This window comes from Panthera onca, chromosome C2 (assembly GCF_046562875.1).
Source record: "Panthera onca isolate mPanOnc1 chromosome C2, mPanOnc1 haplotype 2, whole genome shotgun sequence".
Classification (NCBI taxonomy): Eukaryota; Metazoa; Chordata; class Mammalia; order Carnivora; family Felidae; genus Panthera; species Panthera onca.
Window position 1 is genome coordinate 38,492,792 of NC_138347.1, and position 20,658 is coordinate 38,513,449.

Consider the following 20,658-nt stretch of genomic DNA (forward strand, 5'->3'; position numbering starts at 1 on the left):
TTCATGATTTCCATGTTAAGAAACAATGATGCTTTATATATAAATTTGCTTATGAAAGGAAGAATACAAAACACTAAGCTAAAATATCAAAGTATTTTGAAAAAATCTACATAGTCTTAAAATGAAAAGATCCATACTGCTTTAAATTTGCTCCTTGTGAATAAATACCAGTAATATCTTTGCTATTTACTGTTTCATTGCTAAATAATTTTTCAGCAAGCCTTTCTAAAGGTAACCACAAATTCCATATGTTCAACACTATTTATACATTGCAGATACTAATAAAATATATCACTCTTGTTATGACAGTAGATCTTAAAATAAGAAGTAGGAATTAAAAGAAAATGTGACTAGGTTATATCAATTTTGAGGTAGGTAAAATTTTTCTATTCTCCCCTGAGAATGTCCGCATGCCGTATTTATAGTTCTTGTACTTTATTGTGAGAAACACTGTCTTAGATTCACAGAATTCTTCACAAAATTGTTAGTGATAACTTTCAAATAGAAAATCAAATAGATAATTTTCAAATAGAAAATTGAGTAGAATTCAATGAGCAAATTGTTAACATAACCAACTAATTGTATTTTTACTTTTTGATCATTTGTATTGGAGTTTTTAGAGGTAACCCTTACTAATATAATGCCTAATATTCATTAACGACTCAGCAATCATATGTAACTAGCTATGATAATTCTATTATTATTCACATTTTTCTTCAAAAGCACAAGTTTTCACATTATTCATGTAATTTTTAGCAGTTACAAATTTAATACTATAATAATCTCTGAAAAATAGTACAAACAACTGTAATGTTACAGTTACAAATGACTGCTTTTAGTATAAATGTGAAGAAATATTGATGTCATCTCTAAAACTTTTCTCTGGTCAAAGTACCTTTATTTCCTTTCTTTTCGTTTTAACTATGAATGTTAAAATTGCATTTTTAAGATAATTTTCATCCCTTTTGGGTGGTGTGCAATGTGCACTTTACAATTGACTTATAATTGGGCTATGCTGACAATGGAAAATCTTACAAGTATTGAACATGACATTTATGACAGTATTGCTGTCATCTTGGCTTCTTTTATTGAATATGCAGAGAATTATAATTGGGCTAAGAAGCCTGGTAGCCTGGCCTCTTTCCAATTATATTAACCAGCCTAGTCTAGTATTAGCTGCCTGAACACACAGAAACAGGCAGAGAGCTTTTGTTTTCCTTTCTATTCTATGTTGGTTTCTACCCTGTAATTTAAGAATACAATCATCTGCCTTCATGCAATGTTTGAGAACTTTCAATTAATCACCTCCATTCCACTGAGAAATGTAAAGATTTACCTTCTCTATTTTTGTTTCTTTATTTTTACCTAATTTAATATGAATTTTTATGAAATATGGGTTGTATCTGTTACATATTAAATACCAATTGTCTCAAATATTTCTAAGTGTTTTAGGTAAGTTTTCCTTGAATTCATGCTAAAATTTTTAAGTGATAAATTTGAATTCGAAGAAAAATTTCTCTTCCCATGAACAAATCAATATACACTGATGCACTGAAATAATTTCTTTGAAACTGAGGCAGATAACATTTTGCATATTCTAACCATGCGTTTCAGCTTTGTGTAGTGTTTAAAACAATACAAAAGAGGAAAATAATGATTAGAAGTCTGATATCTACTAAACATCTACCAAGAAACTAAAAACTAAATTTAATTGAAAAAAATAGTAAAAAAAGTTCGTTTATTTCGAACACTAGATTCTGTAGTTTTCTTTGTCTATTTTTTCCCCTCTTTTTCTGGTTTCTTATTTTAGAGCATTAAATATATTTGAGTATTTCCTTTCCAAATAATCCCAACTCTTCCATCTGTAATATTTAAGGTCTTCATCTTTGTCAGTGTTTTATCATCTAAATAGAAATATGAAAATAGCCTGCAAAGCTGTCCTACAGAAACAAAACACCGCCACAATATATTAGGCATATGACACAGGATGTGCATTGCGATAATGTTAGTAGGAGGAAAAAAAATTCTACAAATGACCCCACTATTTATCAATAGGCAAAAAGTGTCACATACATATAGACTATCGAAAAACATGTAACTATTAAAATAGTGAGTTAGAAGGCAATGAGTTAACCTGGAGGATGTGAAGGAGAGCTGACTGCAAAGTAATGTGTATGATCCTGTTTGGGGAAACAAAATACGCAAAATATATAGGTTTTTAGCTTTTATATTAGCTTTTTTATAAGAATTTCAAATTTTATTTTTCTAACAATAGCAAACTATTTAGAGGTATCTGATTATGCATTGTGTCTAGAAGTCTTCCTTAGAATGGGAGAGAGCCAAAGCATTAAGAGACTCTTAAAAACTGAGAACAAACTGAGGGCTGATGGGGGGTGGGAGGGAGGGGAGGGTGGGTGATGGGTATTGAGGAGGGCACCTTTTGGGATGAGCACTGGGTGTTGTATGGAAACCAATTTGACAATAAATTTCATATATTTAAAATAAATAAATAAATAAAAATAAAAAGTTAAAAAAAAAAGAACTCTCCTGTATAACGCTTCTAATTTCCTCATTAAGTTTACTTCTGCCCCAAATAGTGTTTACCACTAGGTGTAAGTAAATTGAAATTTCTACTCCTTAATGGGAATAATGCCATTTAAAGTAATAGAGTTTTCTCCTTTTATAGCTATGTGGTCAACCAAGTACCAAATAACTGAAATCTAATGAATCATGCAGTTTTGATTTGGCTTTGTAGACCTGATATTTGCAGTTCAGTCAGTGACTCAGTGCCTTAAACCCCATTCTTAGATCACAGATTTGGAAAGCAGACACATTCAGGATCAAATCCCAAACTTGCTTCTTTCCAGCTGTTTCACAGTCAGCAAGTAATTTGACTTAAAAAAAAATAACGTTTATTTATTATTGAGAGACAGAGAGAGACAGAGCATGAGCATGAGAAGGGCAGACAGAGGGGGAGACAGAGAATATGAAGCAAGCTCCAGGCTCTGAGCTGTCAGCACAGAGCCGGATGCGGGCTCGAACTCAGAAACCGAGAGATCATGACCTGAGGCAAAGTCTGAAGCTTAACCAACTGAGCCACCCAGGTGCCCCTAATTTGACTTTTCTAAGTCTCAGTTTCCACATCTGTGAGGCAATCAGTAATAACAAAACTTACTTCTTGAAATTGTCATTATTAAGGGGCAGCAATATGGAAAGCACTCAATCTCAGTGCCTGACATTTAGTAAGCCCTCAATAAATGCAGGGGAGTTTATGGGTTATATTTTAACCGTTAAATAATACAAAATATGTTTAAACTATATGTGTGTATTTCTTTAATTGAATTAACTAAAGTTGAGTTAGGAAGGACATATAGAAAGAAAACATATACATACAGTCCTTAAAATGAATTTAGTGCCTTAACGATGTTTGGTATTTGCACTATATGTCTCCTATCTATCCTACTCTTTCTTATTCAAAGACTTTAACCATATACTAACAAAATATAACCAATTATCACTTTCTTAATTATAGATTCTATTCGTCTAAAGTGTGTTGATTATGTAATCATAAATATTACCCTTTTAAACTTTAATAGGAATAACATATCTATTTTTCTTACTTGATACTCTAATATCTAACATGTTTGTTTTCTTCTTCTTGTGCAATCTTTCCTTGGAACCAGCGGCTGCTTCAAAGAATAAAATGAAAGGTGAGCTCCTGTCATTCTGCATGACTCACCATGATTCATTTTTCTGGTCAGTTGTCTAAGCCATCTCAACTGATGGAGCCAATTCTGTTGGTGATAATGCTAGTTCCATGTATGGACATCGGTCATAAATTCCTACAAATATAAATAATATTATTTCACTTATCAGTTTCTGATATATGTCTATGTTTGCATGATTGTGAGTTTGTTTTCTTGTTTTATTTCTAATTTTATTCCTAGTGGAATACAGTGCTTTTGTGCATCAACATTTGCCTGTTGACCTTAGTTTCCTTGATAAAATTGTGAATAAAAAAAAAATACACCAGAGAATAAAGCTGATAGCAAATGTCTCAAAAGCAAAAATTCACAGAATTACGTGAAAAGAAAATATCTTCCTTTAAAAAATGAATATTATAAAGTGTACATTTGTATTTATGACTTTTCTTCCATTTCCTAGTTGCATTAAGTTTATATTTGCTAGAATCCTGGAAATATAATTTCATGAGAGAGGATGTGCTTGTCTAATGCCAGAATATCTCCCTGAAAGGAAAAAGACTTTTGGCTCAATATATCTTTACAGTCTTGAAAAAAATCAAATATATGTATGCTACTTTGTCATGGGTTTATAGTTTATATGTGTCAATTATATATTCTCAAGAGCAATCTATATATTTATTTTTTCACCTTCTTATATAGAAAAATATATATGGTTTATCCTTCATTTATCTTTCAAATATCTTTCATTTATAGAGCAAAACTGCAGTTACCTTATTGGTCACATGTCTATTATCTTCAGTTTCCTCATCTACAGAGTTAGAAATAACAGTAAAAACTTAAAAAGGTTGTTGAGATGATAGAGTTAAGTAAAATATGTAAAACAGTTTGTGGACTAGTATTTTAAACAATGCCAGTTTCCTTTGTTTTCCACAAACCCAGCTCTTTGTAGAGAAGTTTCTGAATCTTCATTGTTTAGCATTGCCTTGCCTAATACCTTCCTGTATGCTCAAGAGGAACAACCCAGTAGTTTTGTCTTTTTCAGTAATTTCCCATATTCAGATCTTCTACAAGCCCACCCTTTTCTATTATCCCTCTCCCTCCAGCCCTGCCTTCCCCCACATTCATATTGTACAGCTAGTTTTCACACTATGACAGATTTCATCTTTGAAGTGTTAACTGCTCCCTATTTATAAATCTAAGCATTTAATGTGCAACTACTATTTTCCTAGCAATATCCTTGTTTTATAGAACACTGAAGACACAAAAGACAAGGTGGCAAAATTATTGTTACCCTTTGTTTTACCCTCCAGTATAACCTCTTATGTTGTTTCAATACATATCCTAATAGAATTAGCCAATCCTTGCCACAGTAATTTTCTGTCTGGTGGTGAACAAAAGAAATACATTCATAGAGCATTCAAGAAATTACTTGATAATGAATGCATGTTTATGTATAAGCATAATGTATATTTAAAAAAGCTTAAGAAGTACAACTTTAGGAATGAAGATTTAAAAACAATGTATAATAATGTATTCATTGTAGTATATAGATTTTTGATTGAAAAGGGAGTTAAGGAGATATTGAGATACATATTGAGGTTGAAATACTCTTTCTCAGAAAATGCTTTCTGTGTGTGGGGGGGGGGTGGACTTGAACTGATTCTTGAAGGATAGGTAGGGTATACAGAAAAAAAAAAGTAGTACATGGAAAAAATAATTTGAAAACATAAGTAAACAACTGAAAGCAGGAATGAGTACAGTCCATTTCAGGATAGTGAGGACACCTTTTGATGAAAGTCTATGTTTTTATGAGAGTGAAAGAAAATATGTTTGATGATGCAACAGACAATTGTGTGATTATGAGTCATTACTGCATTTGATTACCTAAAACCTCTTCTCATAATCACATCTGTGGTCACTTGGTAATTCTTAAAAGCAATGGGCGATAATTCAATTTACAATAAACAGGTTAGAAAGTCTGAAGTACAGGAACCAACTTTTAATTGGAAGATTATAACCATAAATTATGTTTCAAGTGTCTGTCAAATCAGGTCAGAATTCAAGCTGGCTAGGATTTTGCAATGCAAACATACTTATATGCCTAATTTAGTACTTCTCAGAAAGACATTCCCACTGTCCTACACCTATCTATTTTATTTGAATCTTCTTTCTCCACCTGTGTAAAAGACTACAGGAAGTTTAAGGACATAGTTTACCCTATGCCTATATTTTTGCCATCTCCCAAGTGTTATGGAGACACAAAATGATACTTTTTAAAATGAACTGTGCCTCAAGTAGAAATTGAAATTTTATTTCTAATGATGGTTTGAGACAGATGTATATTATGTAGAGATAACAGAAAGAACTACTCAGTATTTTTATTGTCCAATTTCCATGTCAAGGCAAGTGGTCTTCAAACAGGAAAGAAAAAAAAATGTGGGAAAGAGGAAAATAAAACCCAAGGTAATGCAAGAGCAGTTGGTTGCTTAAAAATAGTTCATTTCTTCTGACCCAAACAAAGCACATCCCAGTGAACCAAGGGAAGTATCGAAGAAGATTGCATCTCATTCATTTATCCTTATGGAATGATCCAAATGTGGAGAGTTTCTGGAATATTGGAAAGAAGAATATGTCTTGATTTTTTTTAAGGAAAAAGGATTACATACCAGAAACCATAGACTGGAAAATTTGACATTAAATTCCCAGTAACATTTTAAAATAAGACTCTTAAAACAGCAATTTATGAGTGTTTAGATTAAAAGAGAGTTCACGGAGTCAGTTAGCAGTTATTAGTAATGACATAGAAAATTACCCTAATTTTCTCCCACTCCTTTTTTTTTATAATGGTTATTATATCAGTATCTGAGGGCAATAGTATAAACATATCTGAATATCATCAAATCTTGTAGCAACTAAACCTTTCCTTATCTGTGCAGAAACTGTCATTCTGAAGATCACTAATTATTCTTTAGTGGTCAAAGTGGTTTCCCAATCCTCATATTACTCAATTTTTTCCTGCTGAATAGATAGATAGATAGATAGATAGATCTTGATCTTCTCTCTTTGTATATGTATATATTTCTATTTCCCTTGGTTTTAGTGTGTCTGTATAGATTTCATTTTCTTCTTAATTCCTCTTTGGCTTTCTTTCTCTCTCATTTTCTATCTTGTTCTGGAATATAGGTTTCATTTAGGTTATATCTCTGATCCCTCAAGAGATTGCTTGTTGCAGTATTGGTCCACTTCTCTATAGTCCCTTAGGAAGATGAACTTCACTTCCTACAAAATAAAGGAAGCAACTATTTTCTAGATGAATATGTACTCACAACCAATCTCCCTTACCACTACTGACTATTAAGAGAAAGACAAATGATCCAAACAAATTCCTCTCCTGAAAACTTAAAACTGGAAAAGGTTGGTGGGGAGAGGGGCGCCTGGGTGGCTCAGTCAGTTAAGCGTCAGACCCTGGATTTCAGCTCAGGTCATGATCTTACAGTTTGTAAGTTCGAGTTCTGTGTTGGGATCTGCACTGAGAGTGCAGAGCCTGCTTGGGATTCTCTCTCTGCCTCTCTCTCTCTCTGTCTCAAAAATAAATAAATAAATAAACTTAAAAAAAAAACTGATGAAGGGGGAAGGAGAGAATAGGAAAACTGAAAGGGGTAAGAAAAAGGAAGAGAAATGGGAATCAGTTTTGTTATACTTTGTGGGGATGAATTTTGTAGCTAGACTGAGTAAGAAGATGAATTAAATTTGAGAAAAGAGAAACAGGAATGTACAAAGAGTGAAAGTGAAGAGAGTGCCCTTATGGTGCCCAGTTCCCTTGTTCTAATAAAGGATTCTATTTTTTCCTTGCCCTTTGGGTTTATGACACAGCTCTCTTGTAGTTAAGCTTCTAGATAGATTTCTTTTGCTTGCAGTCAAGAGAACAGATTAATATAATCACCTTCTTCCTCTAAAGTGTTCTTAGTTGATTTTTGTTAACACTTTTCTAGACTTGATCTTCTATTAACCTTCTATCTGATGTTGCCATCACCCGGCTGAACATTTGAACCTGAATATAAAAACAATCTCATCTTTTTTTTTTTTTTTTCAAATCTGAACTTTTGGGGTTTACTATGTCTTCTCATGAGCAGCTATTTGCCTAAATTCCTAGATGATTTGAAACATGCTTAATTCTTCCACCTTAATGCACCCATAACTGATTGATTATCAAATGGACCTAAGTTTATGGGGATGAAATGATTGTTTTGGTTTTGGTATGGGGATCGTAGCTTTTGCATGGATCCCACTTCTTCAAAACATTCATTCCTCAGAGCTTTCCTGGAGTAGTTTCTATTTGTCTCCTGCTTCAATACTCAACATTAGACAATCTATTCTCTATTCATATATCACGGTGAATTCATATAACATCAGTTTACTATCCAAGTTGCATTCATATGCCCTACACTCATATTTCAGCAAGATCACCAATGCTTTGCCACTTAGAGATAGGGAAAAAGGTACCTTGGAGTGTTCCTAAAATTTCTTTCCATGAAAGGATTTTATTTCACTCTATCATAAACTTACAGACCAAATGTATCATAGTGATTAATATTATTACAGAATATTACAAAATTTCTAAACAGTTTTAATCCAATAAATATATTTTTGTCTTCAGTCTGATTTTTAGGCTTTATTTTTTATTCAGAATTTGACAGTTATGGTGGGGATAATATTTTATTCCATTTCTAGCTATTACCTTTAATCATATCATCATTTTTCAGTGTTCAAATAAAAATTAACATAATTATTCTGACTTTGCATAAGAATTAAAAGATAATGAAGGACACTCAGCAATCTAAATTGAGATACATAATGTGGTTTAGAGAAGAATCAGCATTTCAATTTACTGGATTTAAGTGATAGTCATGCATAATATTATTAAATAAATGATTTATTCATTTATTTATATTGTAAATATAAAGTCTGCTATTCAATCAAAATACAACATTTAGTATCCCGAGTTTCCCATCATATTATACCTTTTGAGGGTGAATTGAAAGGCACATACGAGATTGACATTGAAACATTTCTTTAAAGTATTTTTAGATATTGTCTTCAGTGGAGTATCTACAGCTCAGTGTGTATTGTAAATATACACTATATATTAAGAAATTCCACTTTGTAGTCAGACAGACACAAGTCCAATCCTAATTTTTCAACTTAACCTGATTTGAGCACCTGGAAAATTGGTTAATTTCATGCAACATTCAACTCTTGTGAAAACTTTATGGAATAATGTATAGAAAGGGGTTAATCTGGGGAATGTCACCTAATAAACAGTACATTTTACCTATAGCTATTGTTATCATCATTACTATTATTATGTAAATGATGTCTGTGGAGAAAACAAACATGTAGTCAAAGCAAATCCAAAAACTAAAACTTCTCTTTGAGAATCTGCTATATGTCATCTTCGTAGTGGCTTTCATATGTTTATATTCATTATAACGTTAAAATAAACACATAAAATATAACATGAATGATCCACTTAGGCATATGTAATTTTTCTTTCTTCACATTTAAATATTAAAATCCAAAGAGTATACATGGTATCATTAAAGAAGTTCAACCAGGAGTAACTGGGTGGCTCAGGTGGTTAAGCATCCGACTTTGGCTCAGGCCATGATCTTGCGGTTTGTGAGCTCGAGCCCCTCGTCGGGCTCTGTGCTGACAACTCAGAGCCTGGAGACTGCTTCAGATTCTGTGTCTCCCTCTCTCGGTCCCTCCCATGCTCATGCTCTGTCTCTCTCTGTCTCTTGATAATAAATAAACGTTATTTTTTTAAGAAGTTCAACCAATAGCAAAAGAAAAGAAAAAATTAAGGAAATTATATTACAGTGAGATTTATCTAATACTTAAAATGTAAAAATTACTTACTTTTATTATATGTGAAGAAACTGAGAAGTAAGATTTATATAATTTCTGTTGAACACATCACTCAACTCCTTTTGTTGAAGCTATGTTTATATTTTAAATTTAAAAGTATAAGGAATTAAGGGGTGCTTGGGTGTCTCAGTTGGTTGAGCATCCGACTTCGTCTCAGGTCATGATCTCTCAGTTTGTGAGTTTGAGCCCCGCGTCGGGCTCTGTGCTGACAAGCTCAGAGCCTGGAGCTTGCTTCAGATTCTGTCTCCCTCTCTCTCTACCCCTCCCCAACTCATGCTCTATCTCTCTCTCTCTGTTTCTCTCTCTCTCAAAAATAAATAAACATTTTTTTAAAAACTGGAAAAATAAAAGTATAAGCAATTAGGGGCACCTGGGTGGCTCAGTCAGTTAAGCGTCCAACTTCAGCTCAGGTCATGATCTCATGGTTTGTTAGTTCGAGCCTCACATAAGGCTCTGTGCTAAAAGCTCAGAGCCTGAAGCCTGCTTCAGATTCTGTGTCTTCCTCTCTTTCTGCCCCTCCCTCGCTCGTACTTTGTTTCTCTCTCTCTCTCTCAAAAATGAATAAACATTAAAAATATTAATTTAAAAGTATAAAGAATTATTCAAACTCTTACATAACAACTACAAAATCTTCAGCAAAAGTAACTTATCAAGAAACAATTATTGAAGCTTAGATTTATTTATCCCGCACAAGGCTGATGTAAGGAAATATGCTTGGAGTGTTAGAAATACAGCAGTCACCCTTAATCCACAGTTCATCATTCCATGGTTTCAGTTACCAGCGGTCAACCTAGTCTGGATGGAAGCAGATGACCCTCCTTCTGATTATTGTCAGGTCAGCAGTAGCCTAATGCTACCTGTGTCATTCACTTCATTTTATGTCATCATAAAGGCATTTTATCATCTCACATCATCACAAGAAGAGTGAGCACAGCACAATGAGACATGATGAGAGAGGGGGAGACCACATTCACATAACTTTTATTACAGTATATGGTTATAAGTTCTATTATAAATATTGTTCTATTTTATTGTTATTAATCTCTGTGTCTAATGTATAAATTAGCCTTTATCATAGGTACGTATGGAAAAAAGCATAGTAAATACAGGATTCAGTATTATCTATGGTTTCAGTAATGCACTTGGGGTCCTGGATGTATTTCCTGCAGATAATAGGGGACTACTTGTAAGGGAATTTAAAAGCATGTTATGTTTCTATAATGGATTCACTAAGGGATTTGGGTAGAAGGCCCATGTAGATGGTACCTTTTAGAAGTTACATCTACCTTCTACTTCATCTCACTTCTCTAGGAAAATTGCCAAAGATACTGATATATATGATAATGCAATGATGTTTTTAAAGATATAATTTATTTCTGAAGCTTTTTTTAACTTTTAAAAAAGTGGATAACAATTATAATAACTAATATTTTCAATGTTTACCATGTGCCAGACATTACATTGAACATTGTATGTGTGTTTTCTTTTTTTAATGTTTATTTATTTATTTTGAGAGACAGAGTGTCAGTTGGGGAGGAGCAAAGAGAGAGGGAGAAGGAAAATACAAAGCAGGCCTGACACGGGGCTTTATCTCACAACCATGAGATCATGACCTGAGCCGAAATCAAGACTCAGATGCTTAACTAGCTGAGCCATTCAGATTCTCCTGTATATGTGTTTTCTAATTTAATCCTCACAAAAATCTTTGAGATAGATCCTGTTATTATCTTTATTTTTTTAAATTTTTTTAATGTTTATTTATTTTTGAGACAGAGCATGAGTGGGAGAGGGGCAGAGAGAGGGAGACACAGAATCTGAAGCAGGTTCCAGGCTCCGAGCTATCAGCACAGAGCCTGACTGGGGGCTCGAACCTATGGACCATGAGATCATGACCTGAGCGGAAGTCAGACACAACTGACTGAGCCACCCAGGCTCCCCATGTTTATTTTTTTTTATGAGGGAAATGAATGAATGAATGAATGAATGAATAAATAAATAAGGAAAATGAAGCAGAGAGTTAAGAAATAAGTTCAAAAAATCAGAGGCAACCCAACAATTCCAAATCAGAGTTACTGACTCTTGAGTTCTAACTTTTAATCTATTAAAGCTTCTAAAAATTTCAGACTAAATTATCAATATTATGATTCACCTAAATCTTATGTATTTATTTAAATATATTTACCTAGGTCTCACCCGCCCAAATAGGATTGGGCTGAGAATGGGAGTAAAGTAGAATGTTGATCTGTTGTTATTAGGAACAAATAAATTGGACTTACCTATTGGGGTATATTGGCAAGGAAAATATTCTCCCAGTAGACTTCTTGTTTCTCATTCTTTTTAAATTCTTTTTCTGTGGGTCTTTCATTCATTCACCTTATGTTAACCTCACTCCTCACTTATTCTCTCTTGGGAAAGTGAGGAGGTAATTAGTTTCTCAATAAGATGAGTAGTGTTCTAGAAAAGCTTTAGGCATAACTAATATGAAATACTGAAATCAGAAGAGGGTAACAGGGTTAAAGAGTGTATTCATGAAAATTTTATTGTAAGATGATTCAGTGGGTCAAATGTAGACAACTTTTCTTGTTTTTAAACTGAAGCTTCATTTAATGTGGTTTCTGTTATTTATTTCTCACTGTATAGGGGTTTTGACATGCATTTGCTCTGTGGGCTGTCTTATTACTTACTATTATACAACTGCCCCTCTTCATGTTGCACAGTACAAACTAGTGTAGGTCAGGATAGAAAGACTTTCTAGATACTGCATTCACAATTCTAAAAGAATATTATTTTTCTCTTGATTTAATGAGGTTTCACTCCCCCTTGTCTCTCCTGTATTCTTGAAATGCAAATAAGGGTTTGAGCTTTCCTGTGGACATGTGGAATAACATAACTCATTTGCCCCAAATAGGCTGCAACTTTGTATAGCAATTAGAAATTGGTTTGTGTTGCTACTTTAAGTTTATGTCCTCATTTCCGTCATAAATAAATCATTGTTCTAATTTTTTATTCTATCGAAATACATCTCATCCAAATGGCAGGATCTTCTGGGATTCAATTCATCCAGTTGGTTCATGTCATCCTATTGTGTTAATAAAATTGGTATTTGCTTATTCTACAGCTGCTGTGTGGAGTTTAGAAAGTCTGTAATTGAAATCCCAAGGTTTGTGGCATCTTACACGTTTCTAAACAGAAAAAAAAAGTCTTATAAGGAGAAATGCAGTGATCAATGTTTAACAGTTGGGCATCTAGGGGCAGTTTCAAGATAAGTGCTATAAAGTGCAGAATTAAATTACATTAAAAATAAATTATAATTTATACTTCAAATTAGATGGAGTGATGGTGATGAGTTTTCGGTGGAAGAGAATCATTTGACTTGGCATCCTAATATAAAATATTTATCACTAGCAAAGTATACTATTGAAGACTTTGGGGAAATTTATCAGAGTACCTGGGTATTAGTATCTGCTCTACTATTTACTTGCTGCTCACATCAGTAAAGTAAGGACAAAAATATCAGTACTACCTACCTCATAGAATTATAATGATATATAAAAAGAATTTATAATGATGATTTTATAATGATATATAAAAAGAATATGTGAAAACACTTTTAAAATAGCTAATTGATATTTAGATGTGTAAGTAGTTATTAATTAGATTAGGCATAATTGCATAGCCAAGGACTTGATATTCAGTAATAAATAAAATGTGGCCCTTGTTCTGAGCCCATTCCAATGATTCAGGTGAGTGGAAAGAACTTTTAATGATGATACCATTTTATGCTTTTTCTTACTGGACACCCTTGGAAAAGGAGTGAACAAATGTTTCTTAATTTAATAAATTTTTATTGAATGTCTGTACTAGGCTAATATGTAATGGAGAGAAAAAATATTGCTTAGTTTTGACCTCATGAGGCTTTCACTCATTTATTCATTCATTTATTCATCCAACAGTTCCAGGGATAGATACAAATATGTCAGTGAGAAGAAAAAGTAACTTGTACACTAAGGTGTATTGTAACATTATAGGCATTATGAAGAAAAAATAAAACAGAGGAGTAAGACAGGAATGTGTGGGCAGAGTAGAGAATGGAGATGGTTCTAATTTTGAACAAGGAGATGAAGTGAGAGGGCATTTGAAGAGAGTACTGATGCTGAGAGACCAAGCCAAGGATGTCTGGGAGAAGCAATCTAAGAAGAAAAATCAGCAAGAGCAGAGACCTTCAGGCAGTGAGGGACCTAGCTTATTTAAGAGACCTTGTGAAACTAGAAAGGCTTGAGCTAGGAGAGAAAATAAGAGAGAAGTCATGGAGGGAATGAGGAACCAAATCACATAAGGATTTTTGTTTTGCTCCAAGTGAGATGAAAAGCCACTGGAAGTTTGAGCAAAGGAGACACATATACTGATTTAGTTTTTATAAGATCAGATTAGATGTTCTTATGAAAACAGACTGAAATGATAGGCATTGGCACATTTTTCCAGGAAACCAGTGGAGTGATGATGTTAGCAGGACTAGAGTCATAGCAATAGAGGTGGTGAGAAGTAATCATAGGAAGTCATACCTACCAGATTTTGCTGACTGAAGATGGACTAAAGAATGAGATGTAGGATGATTTTAATGTGTTATTTGGTTATTTTTGTTTTTGCCTGAAGTAATTGGAAGGACACATTGACCTTTATAGATGAAGAAGACTTTGGGAGGAACATGGTAAAATAATGGAAACTCAGACTTGAATACATGAAGTTGGAGATCCAGGTGACAATGACAGGTAGAAAATGGCTATATAAATATGAAATGAAGGAGAAAGTTCTGGACTGCAAAAAAGAAATCTGTAAATAGTTGTCTATGGAAGTATATAAAGCCATGAGATTGGATAGATTTATTTAAGTTATAAATGTGGTTGTTTAGAGAAGATAAAAACCTTAGGACTGAGTTTTCAGGTACTGAAAACTCAAGATCAAACAGATAATGAGACACAAGCTAAGGAGTCAGCAACTGAATTAAATGTTCTTTTTTTAAAGTTTATTTTTTGTTTGGGGAGGGGTCCAGAGGAGGGACAGAGAGAGAGGGAGAGAGAGAATCCCAACCAGACTCCCTGATGCAAGGCTCAATTGCACAAACCCTAAGATCATGACCTGAGCAAAATTCAAGAGTTGGGTGTTCAACCGACTGAGCCACCAGGCCTCTGAGTTAAATGTTCTTGACAGATGAAAACTGAGAATTTATCATTGGATTTATCAATGTGGAGTCAATGGAGACCTTGATAATTGCCATTTAGGATAAAATATATAGAGGTTAATTAAACGTACATCTGAAGAAATGAAAATTTGCTACTGTAAAACAATGCATGATAGTACAATGAGATCTGATTACAGAGACATTTATTTTAATAAAAGAAGGCATAGGGATAACTTCTTGGAAAAAGCGATGGTCAGGAGAGAAATAAAGAACAGCCAAGTAAGTAAGAAGAGAGGGAAAAAATTCCCACGTAGAGGGAATGGCAGCAAGAAAAGCAACTAAAAGGCAAAATAGCTTCTGTGGAGGAATCAATAGGAGCAAGGGTCAAAATAACAGTGGACATCAAATCCAAAATATCTGGGAGTCTTATGGCTTCTGGTCTGATGTCCATGTGCTTAATCTGTTTCATGTTGATTTTTTGTACATGGTATACATTAGTAATACAGTTTCATTGTTTTGCAGATGGCTACCCAGTCTTCCTAACACCATTAATTGAAAAGACTATTCTTTCCCTGTTGTGTATTCTTGTCTTGTTTCTCAAAAATTAATTAACCACATATGGATAGGTTTATTTTGGGGCTTTCTATTCTGTTCCATTGATAAATGCATCTGTTTTATACCAATACTGTACTATTTGGATTACTATAGCTTTGTAACATGGTTTGAAATCAGGGAGCATAGTGCCTCCACCTTTTTCTTCTTTCTCAAGATTACTTTGGCTATTTGAATTCTTCTGTGGTTTTGTACAAATTTTAAGATTGTTTGTTGTATTTCTGTGAAAAGAAATGCCACTGGAGTTTTAGGAGGGATTGCATTGAATCTGTAGATTGCTTTGGATAATAGGGTCTTGTTAACAATATTAATTCTTCCGATCCATGAACATGGAATGTCTTTCCATTTATTTGTGTCCCTTCAGTTTCTTTCATCAATGTCTTATTGTTTTCAGTGTATGGATATTTTACCTCCTTGGTTAAATTTATTCCGAAATATTTTATTATTTTTGATGCAGTTGTAAATGGGATTGCTTTCTTAATTTCTCTTTCTGATAGTTTGTTGGAGTATAGAAACACAACTGATTTTTTATATTAGTTTTGTATCCTGCAACTTCAATATAATAGTATATTAGTTCTATCAGTTTTTTGGTGGAGTCTTTAAGGTTTTCTATATATAATATCCCACACAGTGCCTTGAAGTTTCTATGACAGAGGTGTTTCCCTATTCTAAAAACAATGGAAATCCATTCAGGGGTTTTCAATGGAAATAAGGATGGGGGTGATAAAATAGTCTCACACGTATAATTTGAAAGAGATTGCTAAATGTTCATGAAGAACAAATTAGAAGAGATTACTACAGATGACAAAAAAGATAAGTTGAATTGTCTGGAGAGTTATAATAGTCCAGGAAAAAAAAATAAAGGTAGATTGGCCTAGAGGAATTATTGGTAACATCAGAGAGAAACAGATCTGAGAGAATAGAAAATCCTTTCAAGAATACAGTTGAAACATTTAACAGAAAAAACAAAACCAACCAAACAAGCAAATAACAACAACAGATAAACAAAATGAAAACAAAATGTGATCCATGAGTTAGGTCAGTATCTCTAACTATTTATAAAGGGTTTAAAATATTTTATTATTCTTCATTTCTCTTCATTGTCAACAACACTGCAGACCTAAAAAGCAGAAACCTAGAATTACAGTTCTGATATTGTCAATATGTCAGCCATAGAAAAGTTCACTTATGTAGTACCATGGAACTGAAGTAAAAGTAAAGAAAAATTGTAGATTATATTACCAAGAAAAAAAATAGTAACATTTTATTTTCCCTGAAATAATATTTATGTATACTATTGATTCTTATAATTGAATAGTTGGAAAGTTTCATATATCTAAATAATTCAAGGGGGAGGACACTTTATATTTTAAAAAAAGTCAGAAAAACACACTAAAATCATAAAAAATGCACATATTATATATGTACTAGTCAGATCTATTTTGGATATGGCAGACTAAAGGTTACTTATAAATTTGATTTTGACTAGAATTCAATTTGAGGTTATATTAGTGACATCAAAGTGGTAATAATGTGTGTGGCATATGCTTCAAAAGGTTTATTAATTTATCTCACTACTTAGGTGTTTTCCCATCTTGGCCAAACAAAAGCCACCTACTGGCAGAGTAGGATACCAAATTATTTCTATGTAATCTTTTCTCAAGATGCAACAATCATCTCATTGACATGGAGTTCACTTAAATATGCTGTCTGGATACAAGGCAAGAATACTGTTTGGCTTGAACAATCACCAAATAGTTCATGAAGTAATTATTTTCCAGCTCAGCCAGAAGTCATCTTGGGAAAGGCTGTCAAATGTCTTGGCTGCTTAACCAGAGTTTCAGAATCCCAATAGTATATAGTCACAAAGGCAGGTACGACTAGTTAGTAGCAGTGTATTCAAATGGAAGCTGAGGGATCAGAGAGCTCTATCTGTGTTTATCAGGATATGGTTTCCTCTAGAAATAGAGATAGATGCTTCTATGCAATCTGGTATTTGTCTCATTAAAAACTTTGAATTTGTTTCTCAGCAAATAAAAAGTTAATCTTCAGGCATGAAATAATTTCTTTGTTACAAACTTGAGGAACGAATTTAGATTTAGGTGAAATGTAGCTCTACGGTTGTAGGTAGATACATAGGTAGATTTTAAAACTCCTTAGAAGTTTTTTGGAGGGTTAACAAATGCTTTGGGATTTTTCACACTCACATCTTATTTAATGTATCTGCCATGGCCAAGAATCATTTCAGCGTGCTAATGTGACTCTATTACAGCAAAATAAGTGTTTAATAAGCATTTCTTCCATAGCTATCTCAATAATCAGATTTTGGAAGTCCTAGTCATTTTCAGGAGATTCCTTAAAATAAAACAAAACACATATACCCATGGCTTAATAAGAGATCTACACAAAGAAAGCATTCCTTATAAACTGCAATTGTTCTATTTTAAAATCTAGCAACTGGAAATGCATTTAGAAACACACTAATTAACTCACATTCAGTTATTTGTGCATTCATTTCCAAAATACTTATTGAATTTATGTGTATCTCACTAGTCAAAAATATTGATAGTATATTTTATATTTTGGAATCAAATCTAAAATCTCAAACAGATATACCTATCAGTCTCAAAGATTTAAAATAAACTATATGTATAGCAAAAATGAGTATGTTTAGAATCTAATTTTAAAAGACCACATATGATTTTTGGAAAAACTTTCCCCAAGAATATAAACATTACGATTTTGCCCAAGATTATCCCATTTATCATTGATTTCCGTATAGCAAAATGGAATAGAAGGTTGCATTATCAGTTTATATATTCTGTTATAAACTTTGACTAGGACCGATTTACATACCAAAACAAATTTTGAAAGAACAGAGTCATGCTGCTTTTGTTGTTGAAAAATTATCTGTAGTCTTCAAGGAAACTGTCACCTTAAAGTGGATTGGAGTATGGAGAATAAATTTTAAGATGTCAATCATATTATTAGTTCTAAAACTGGTAGAAAGATGAATACACTAAGATATATTTTCTGTTACTGAGTTTTAAACAAAGGAGATGAGATTTGTTTACTTTTAAAATTATATAACTGCTTCAGCTTCATCAATAGTTTGTGCAACTATAAATGACAGATCTGAAATTAACTTAGGCATATAATTGAGGAAGAGAAAAAAGTAATTTAAGGGGAAATAATAACGTGGCTGGAAAATGAATAAGATGACAATAAAATTATTGAAAATACATATAAAATGCAAGTTGCATTCATTGTGGAGAATACAATGTCAGAAAGTACTTTTATTTTGAAAAATAATAAAACTACTTTAATTTTGAATATCAAAGCATTTACAGTTACAGGTGAGGAAGCACGAGAATAGATAAAATTTAAACAATTGTCCAAGTATGAATAAAACTTGAAACAATCTGTTATTGGTAACTTAAAAAACAACAAAGACATGTCAGAAAATCAAAATTTAAAAATATGATGTGAATTCTTCTTATCAAATTCTATGAAATGTATCACCCAAGACTACATTCAAAACAATTTTATTTTTAGTTATTGAGAATCATAGGCAAAGGACAGATGTGATCTCTTATATGAGGTGAAAAAATGTAATTCTAACTCTTGCAAATTAACTTAGCTTAATCAGCTAGTTTTACCTTGGACACAAGTCTGCTATGAATAATAGTATTTGATGTTAAAGAATAACTCAATACAATTAATATCAAACACTTTAAAGGAAAGAAATTAATCACATACACATTCGAGTTGGAATTTTAGTTGAAATGGATAACCAAGTTGATAACAGTTCATTTTCTAAGAAATTTGATAAACTAGTCTGTGTATCTTTTTGATATCTTTAGATAGAAAGTGTTATTCCTACTCATTTCATCTTAGAGAATGTTTTACTCTTCCAGTGGGTAAACAGTATGCTCTGTTTGCATGCCTTTTCCCAAGGAAAGCTATTATAGCATTTGATCCAATAGCTTCAGTAATAAATCAGGTATAATGAATTCTTCCTGACAGTGTGGGGATCAAATAACTAACATTTCTCCACACTAATTCTAAAGGTTTGTTTTACGTGACCATTATTTCAATGTGTACTGACTATTCTTCAGGTTCGTTATCTGAAAGACTTTAATTTTTGCTTTTCTTTGGCACTTGTATTATCATTGTCAATTGCACTACCTTTTTATTCTTTTTTTTTTTTTTTTTTTGCTTCCTTTTGTTTCCATCTTTCTTCATGCAACTATGAGGAATATGAGGCCCTAATCATTTTCTTCTTGTATCAATACTGCAGTTTACCACCAGGTTCCCTAGTTATTGTTGTTGTTGTTGTTGTTGATAAATTACCATAACAATGCATATCCTTATCTAAGAGTTTCAAGTCCCTACAACATCAGCTGGCTCCCTTAGAAGAATTGTTCTTTTCCTGCACAAGGAATTTGCCCCACAACCCTACCACAAAGTACTTGGAGCCAACTTCCTTCTGGCTCACTGAAGCAGCTTGGAATTTCCCCAATACTGATTAATTCCTTACATCTAATGTTAATCTCTATGCTCCTTCTTTAATCATATTCTCTACATTCAGAGCTCGACTCTATATTCATCTGATCTAGCAGCTTTTTCCAGAATAGTACAAATATTCATCAGTAGTTCTTGTCCGGGAAGGAGTTCTTCCTCTGTCTACAAACCGACAGGCACTTTTGTTTCCATGTGCCTCTCAAACAGTTGCTTACTGAGATCTTTAGTATCAGTTATCAGACTTAATTAGATCTTGGCATGTGCTTTGTTCAGTCCTGTTGTAGGAATTAACAGCCCTAAGCAATGAAAAGTTTGAAATTCTTCAACCACTTGACCTGAGTGAGCATCTAAGTTCTTTCAGTATCATCATTTATTTCATCATAAGGAGATATAATTTTGGCCAATAGTGTCCCTGTTTATATTTTGAAACCTCTCCATATAAATGATAAGTGCATTAGTGCAAAGTCCATCACTTCTGTCTTAGATAATTTATTTTCCCCAGGAGAAAAAAATTGAGTGACGCGTATTTCATCGCTAAACAATAAGTTATCTCACACATGGAAAATTCTCTATGCCACTATCACCTTATATATTATTCAAGCTGAGATTTAAGAAACCAAATATACTTGTTACCCCACTCTTTTGACTTGTATATGTTACTGTATCACTCACTTAGAAAATAAAATGGAAAGTATATATATTTTATTTTTC

General features: G+C 33.0%; 1 protein-coding gene across 3 annotated transcripts in view; it reads left to right on the forward strand.

The window, feature by feature from the left end:
- Nucleotides 1–20,658, forward strand: part of CADM2 (cell adhesion molecule 2) — a 1,075,089-nt gene that overhangs the window by 733,037 nt on the left and 321,394 nt on the right. For 2 of the 3 annotated variants that reach the window (XM_081796570.1, XM_081796572.1), the window contains exon 2: nucleotides 3,684–3,710. The exons of the other annotated variant lie outside the window; for it this stretch is intronic. In XM_081796570.1, the coding sequence (XP_081652696.1) occupies nucleotides 3,684–3,710 (27 nt within the window). The remainder of the gene's footprint in view (nucleotides 1–3,683; nucleotides 3,711–20,658) is intronic. 3 annotated transcript variants of the gene reach the window in all.